The sequence below is a fragment of the Heloderma suspectum genome, chromosome 17 (assembly GCF_057233095.1).
Source record: "Heloderma suspectum isolate Gila_16-S chromosome 17, 16-S_ref, whole genome shotgun sequence".
Lineage (NCBI taxonomy): Eukaryota > Metazoa > Chordata > Lepidosauria > Squamata > Helodermatidae > Heloderma > Heloderma suspectum.
Genome location: NC_139474.1, coordinates 16902251 through 16909059, shown reverse-complemented (window position 1 = coordinate 16909059; position 6809 = coordinate 16902251). Strand labels below are relative to the sequence as shown.

General features: G+C 45.3%; 1 protein-coding gene across 1 annotated transcript; it reads right to left on the bottom strand.

Moving 5' to 3' along the window:
* Positions 1 to 2450: 2450 nt before the first annotated feature.
* On the bottom strand, positions 2451 to 3518 carry LOC146334607 (uncharacterized). The gene has a single exon (XM_084823620.1). It carries the CDS (start codon positions 3516 to 3518, stop codon positions 2451 to 2453), a length of 1068 nt encoding a protein of 355 aa, XP_084679746.1.
* Positions 3519 to 6809: the final 3291 nt, after the last annotated feature.

Below are 6809 nucleotides of genomic sequence, written 5' to 3'. Positions count from 1 at the left end.
GGCATCTCCTGCTCCTTCTTCTCACCACCGCCACTGTTGTCTGGGTCAGAGAGAGAGGCAGCTGAACAAGCAGGATGAGACAAGACCAGGGGCCTCTTCACAGTGGGCCCAAGCTAGGGTGTGTCCTCTCAGCAGGTGTCCAACTATGCGTACCTTTGACATGAGCCCTGTGCTGCCATTGTTGCCCTCTCCACACCCATCATCTGCCAACTGAGGAGACTGCCTCACTCTACCTAATGGTAGGACCAGGCCTGTCCTTATAAATCAGCTCCAGTCTGTTTCTGCAGTGCTCTTCCATTATGTTCAAATCTTCACCGCCCCCCACCCCAAATCACACTGAAATACATAACTTCCAATGTATCTTCTCCCCAGATATGCATTTCTAAATGTATTTTCCCAGAAATACCACTTTTAGATTTTCTTTTGCATTTTCTCCCCCCTCAATATATTATTTGTTTTTCGATCACCCCCTTTCCTTGCCACAATGCAACAACCACTCCCCCCCACCCCATCCCTCCTGCTCAGCCCTAAATGGAGTGTGGGGAATCTGGTCATCGCTTGATTTCAATGGATGTTGTCCACACAAATTCAAGGAAATCCCATGTCCAGAACAACTAGCAACCTCTTCTTTAAAACAGAGCTGAGTTCTTCAGGAAGCTGAAACTTTCTACACCTTTGTGTACTCCACGTTAAAGCTGAGAACTGCGTTAGATGATTCAGAATGGTGAAAACCAGTGGATAACTACGTTCCTGTCCATGCATTAGTGGAACAGGCCAGTTCATATTGGAATTTGCAAGGATCTAACTCTTCAAAACCCCCTATGGAAGACCTGAAGAAGACATCTATGTTGGACGTTGCTGATGCATACCTTAAGGTACTATACTTGTTTTATTTAACATAGGTATTTTTTTACACTGCTCTTCATTTAATCATATTCCCAGGATCTCTCCTGGTCCCCAACACAGATTTTCCAAATCAAATATGGTTTTGTCTTTTTCTTTTATTTCTTAATTTCAGACTAATAGGAATGATCCATTAAAGCCCAGAAACATTTACAGATCAATTAATGATAAATACAGGAAGGAAGACACAGAATCAGCATCTCTGTGGTACCACGTTTACCCCACGTAAATAAATTACTCCTAGATAATCATGGCACAGAAGTCACCCAATGAAATCTGCTTCGTTTGTCTAATTATCTTAAATTAAATTCACAGTAGAAACAACTCAGGCATCCTTAGAAACAATTACTTTTTGAAGCTTAGCATGCTTCCCTGGATGGGAAACCCTGATAAGTTGAATTCTTTGCCCATCATCTGAGAAATTCTTTAATAAGGAAGGAGGTGGATATAATTTGTTCTTAATCGCCATTGGAGCCCTATAAGCCATCAGAAGGGTGGCTGAGGAATGATGCACATTTAAGATGAGAGCAGCTTTGACCAATCTGAAGCAGAGGTAAGGGACATGGACTCCAGCTCCCATCAGCCAGCATGGGCAATGTTCAGGGATGATGGGAGCTGAGGTGATGTGGCTTGGTGGCAGCAGCATAATCAATGCTAGGAGCAGTAGTGGAACTCTGGCTGCTGTTGCATTCTGGGAGGAAATGACAGTGGTTGCAGGAGCCAGAGATCTACTACTGCTGTTGCCATGTCACGCGACATCGCTGGCAGCTTTCAAACATAAAAGCAAGGGGTGGAGGAAGTTGAAGGGAAAAAGGGTCAGAGAAGCTCCCTGGCCATTAAAGACCCTTCCATTTGGCGGATGGACTGAGGTAGGGTGGCCATTTTGATCATCCCCTCCTCCTGAAGAGTTTTGATCAGATTTCTTCATGCTTGCCTTCACATTTCATGGAAGCTTCTCCCAAATGGGGAGCATTTTGCTTTAAGAAGATCTTGGGGTCAACTCTGCTCCTTGTTTTATCAGCTCATCTGTGGATGGTGCCCACTCTTCCTGTATGACCACCTGTGAAGTTTGGGACCACAAGTTGGCTTCACAGTTTGCCGAGGTTCAAGAGCATGGCTCCTCTAAACCACGGGGCTGAGGAAACCGTTGATATGGTCTCATAAGACCCACCCACCTTCCCTATGGCACGCTGTTCTGTTTTACGAATCACTAGATCAATACTACAATCATTCACTTATAATAAATATGACCTTATTCTAGAAGAGAAGACAGAATCGAAAGAATGCATTGCATTTCTACTGAAAACTAGTTCAACAGTCTAACCCCAGCATCCTCTAAAAGCAATTTAAACATTAAACTTCTTGATGGAAATTGTGATTTACTATAATGATGGACAACAATTTATGGAATGTTAACAAAGGGGGTTTTCTTTTCAAAGCATTTACATAAATCAAAGGAGGAGGTATCTTTAAAGTTGCCAGTTGCGAGATAGATGGGTGGAACATATTGTTTTCCTGCTCCAATCACTTTCCTCTGCCTTGCTTGCTTACTTGTTCTGCGGTGGCCACTGGCATGGCTGCTTCCTCTGCTGCTGATCACAGGGGGGTGGGCATTTTACTGCAGGCGGTGGACATGGGGCTGGAGTTGGCTCCTTGCATGGATTTCCTGGGCATGGAGTTGGGACAACCACTACCGGTGTCTCCTTGCATGGAGGCTTCTTTTGCGGACAGGGTATTGGCTCTGGACATGGAGTTGGAACAACCACTATTGGTGGCTCCGGGCATGGCTGCTTCTTCTGAGGGAAAGGAACCGGCTGTGGGCATGGAGTTGGGACAACCACTACTGGTGTCTCCTTGCATGGAGGCTTCTTCTGAGGGCAAGGAACTGGCTCTGGCTGTGGGCATGGAGGTGGGACAACCACTATTGGAGGCTCTGGGCATGGCTGCTTCTTCTGAGGGCAAGGCACTGGCTCCGGCTGTGGGCATGGAGTTGGGACAACCACGACTGGTGTCTCCTTGCATGGAGGCTTCTTCTGAGGGCAAGGAACTGGCTCTGGACATGGAGTTGGAACGACCACTATTGGTGGCTCTGGGCATGGCTGCTTCTTCTGAGGACAAGGAACTGGATCCTGTGGGCATGGAGTTGGGACAACCACTACTGGTGTCTCCTTGCATGGAGGCTTCTTTTCAGGACAGGGTATTGGCTCTGGACATGGAGTTGGAACGACCACTATTGGTGGCTCTGGGCATGGCTGCTTCTTCTGAGGATAAGGAACTGGATCCTGTGGGCATGGAGTTGGGACAACCACTACTGGTGTCTCCTTGCATGGAGGCTTCTTCTCGGGACAGGGTATTGGCTCTGGACACGGAGTTGGAATGACCACTATCGGTGGCTCCTGGCACGGGGGCTTCTCTTGAGGACAGGGTGTCGGCTGTGGGCATGTCACTGGCGGAAGAGTGATGGTCTGCTTGCATTGGTGCTGCTCCACAGGACCTTCTGGTATCTTCACTGCTGGTGGGCATGGTGATGGTTCTGGCAGTGGCACCGTTTTGCACAGTGCAGGTGGCAAGGTGGGTGTTTGCTTGCACTGATGCTGGTTGTTGAATGAAGCCATTTTGACTGAAGTCCCAAGCAGCCTGCAAGTAAGAATGAGAAGGTTTCACACCTGATTCATGAACACTGTAGCACACACACACACACACACACACACCACCACCACCAAAACCCTTGCGTTCTTCTTCCCCTAACCCTGACTTCTGCATGAACATAGTAAGCTGGCTTTTACCATGTCAGACCCTTGGTCCATCTAGCCCAGTGTTGTATACAATGATTTTCTCTGGATCTCCAGCTTTTCAGACAGGTGGTCTTTCCCAGCTCTACCTGGAGACGCTGGGGATTGAAACTGGGACCTTCTGCCTGCAAAGTGAAAGCTCTAAAGCTGAACCATGGCCCCTCCTTTGAAAATGAGGGGATAGTCCTCCCTCCACCCTTGGACCTGGAATGCCCCACTTGGGGACTTGAACCACCCAAGGTGGAGAGCACTCTCTGATCAGCTGGCACCACCTGGCTTAGAAGGGGGCAGAATGGCTGGGGGAGATGATAGTGGCTTATAAAATAATCCATCCTGGAGAGAAATTGGACAGAGAGAAAGTTTTATCTCACTCTTTCCTAACACTAGGACTGGGAAGGCTGTCACAGAGAGAAAGGACAGGATCTCTTCTCGATCATCCCAGAGTGCAGGACACAGAATAATGGACTCAAGTGACAGGAAGCCAGATTCCGGCTGAACATCAGGAAAAACGTGCTGACTGTCAGAGCAGTACGACAATGGAACTCATTCCCTAGGGAGGTGGTGGGCTCTCCCACACTGGAGGCATTCAAGACGAGGCTGAACAGCCATCTGTCAGGGATGCTCTGACTTGGATTCCTACACTGAATTATAGAATCATAGAATAGTAGGGTTGGAAGGGGCCTACAAGACCAGTGAGTCCAACCCCCTGTTCAGTGCAGGAATCCAAGTCAGAGCAGGGGGTTGGACTCGATGGTCTTATAGGCCATATGAAAGGAAGCCCTCCTAAACTCAGGACATGATAACCACTGGCATGGATGGATTCATGTCAGGAAGGCAAAACTGAACTCCTAGAGTTCTGGCGTTGTGGGGATGAGACTGGAATGAAGATGGTGTCAGTGACTCAGCATTGACGGACTTTTGAAAAGGGGTGTCTGCTAGCATCTTGTCTCTCAGAAAAAAGCAACAACCCAAAAACAGTGCTTTACCTGGGACAGGTACAAGGAAATTGGGATGGTCCCTGATAACTCAGTACTGTGTGGGCGTCTACACGATGATTAAGACTTACACAAAAGATTGAGGACACTGATGTAATCATAGGCTATTAGGAGGACAAAATCCCCAGGCATTAATTACAGTGGAATCCGACACATCTCTATGCAGAAGTACTGAGTTCAATGAGACTTACTCCGAGGTGTGAGAGATAGAGATAGAGATATATGTATATGGATTGCAGCCTTAGATTATAGAACACCATGGTGTGTGTGGGGAACTTTCCATGTAGACCAGAAGCTTCTCCCCGTGCACAGTAACCTTGCTGTAGGCATTCCTTTTTCCCCCTTTTTTTAAACTCAACTTCAGATTGCTTTTCAGAACTGCTTTCTTGGCAGTTTGGCCTGCCCTTGACAAACATGCACTGGAAAACATTATGATGATCAGTGCTAATGTCCCCCCTGCCGTTACTGCTACTTCCAACAACACTTTTGTGACCGCTACTAATAGTTAAAGCTGTACCAGAGTGGTGGAAGTCATGTCACTTGTAGGATGGTCAATTTTAGTTTCTCTCACTTCCCCAGGCTTCATTTCCTTTTGATCTGCACCTTGAGAGTTTTTATGGTTTTAATTTTGGTTCATCCCAAATTTTGAGATCCCCCCGGAATTTTTTTTCACATGAAAATTCATATTTTTTCGCATGAAAATTCATATTTTTTTCACATGAAAATTCATATTTTGGTGCATATTTCTCTGAATACATGCCTTTTTGTATGCAATTTTGTCTAATGCACACACTTTTTGGCAAGCGATTGTCCTAATATACTGCATTTTAATGTTTTCAGTAATATATACCTATCTGAGAGCACTTTATGAACAGGGAACTCCATTGTAAAATCCAGAAAAATGCAAATTTCAAAGGATCACTGAATGTCAGTTCAAAAGTGCAAAATTCGGTAAGTTCACATGAAGTGAGCACATTTCTGCCCATCTCCAGTTACTTGGTGCTGTAGTATTGATGGCTGTGCAGAGAGCAGTTGTAAGAGTGGGGGACATCTTGTTATCATTATCAACCATGATTTAGAACCATTGGCACTATTTTGAATATTACAATGACATTAACATGAACATGACTGGTCTGGATGACTGTCAGTGATATTACAACAACTTCATGAGTCCTTGTTCACCTACATTCCTAGGAGAATTTGGATGAAATCAGCTCCCTGATTCATGTAACACGCAGGAAAGGAAGGACTTTCTGATATTTGAAAGTGTTAAAATCTCAAGGAAAACAAGTCATAACATTTTAATGAATATAGAAGCAATGAAGTTAATTGTCTCTTGCTCCTACAGCAATGGCTGAGACATTAGGGATGTACGGACTGTGTAAAATCCGCTCTGTCTGTGTTTTGCGGATCGTCGAGCACCTTTTGTTCCGTCATCCGCCCACAGACGGATGCAGATATTTTTTTCCCATCATGTGGAAAAATACGCAATTATGTAAATATTTACATAAGGATTTACATACTTTACTGCAGTATGTAGCATTTAGTGTATCGTCCCCCATTCCATTCAATGTTTCCTCAGCAGGAACGTACGTCCTTTTCTACGGATTTATATGCGTAAATTTCGGGAAAGTTAAAAAAAATCATCTGAACGTCCACGGACTCCCCGCGGCCTGAGTGGGGCTCTCCGTAGTGGATTCCACAGGTCGGATTCTTAGAAATCCGAGTTCATTTTATTCTGTCTCGAATTTCTCCAGCATCACTACTAGTATTACTGCAAGTACTATGAGGAGTACTAGCAGAAACTCTACATTTTAGAAGCCGTACTAAAACAACTGCTGCTATTACTGCTTTTAATTTTTAGTGTCAGCTAAAACAGATTTACCCCCAAACCTACAGAGAGAGTCATCCTAATTCATATGACTACCCTGCTTTGGCTAACTACCATTAGTGCAATCACACATTTTCTTAGTAACAGCTGAAATGGACTTACCCAACTGGTCACAGGAGTAGCGCCTGAAAGAATTAAGTGGTTGAAGGAATGGCAAATGCTTTTTATACAGTCTCCAAGCCCAGCCTCCAGGTAGAGTGTGTAAACCTGGATGACTCCAACCTTTCA

Coding starts and splice junctions, on each gene's coding strand:
- LOC146334607 (XM_084823620.1), bottom strand. CDS start 3,518: ATGGCTTCATTCAACAACCAGCATCAGTGCAAGCAAACACCCACCTTG.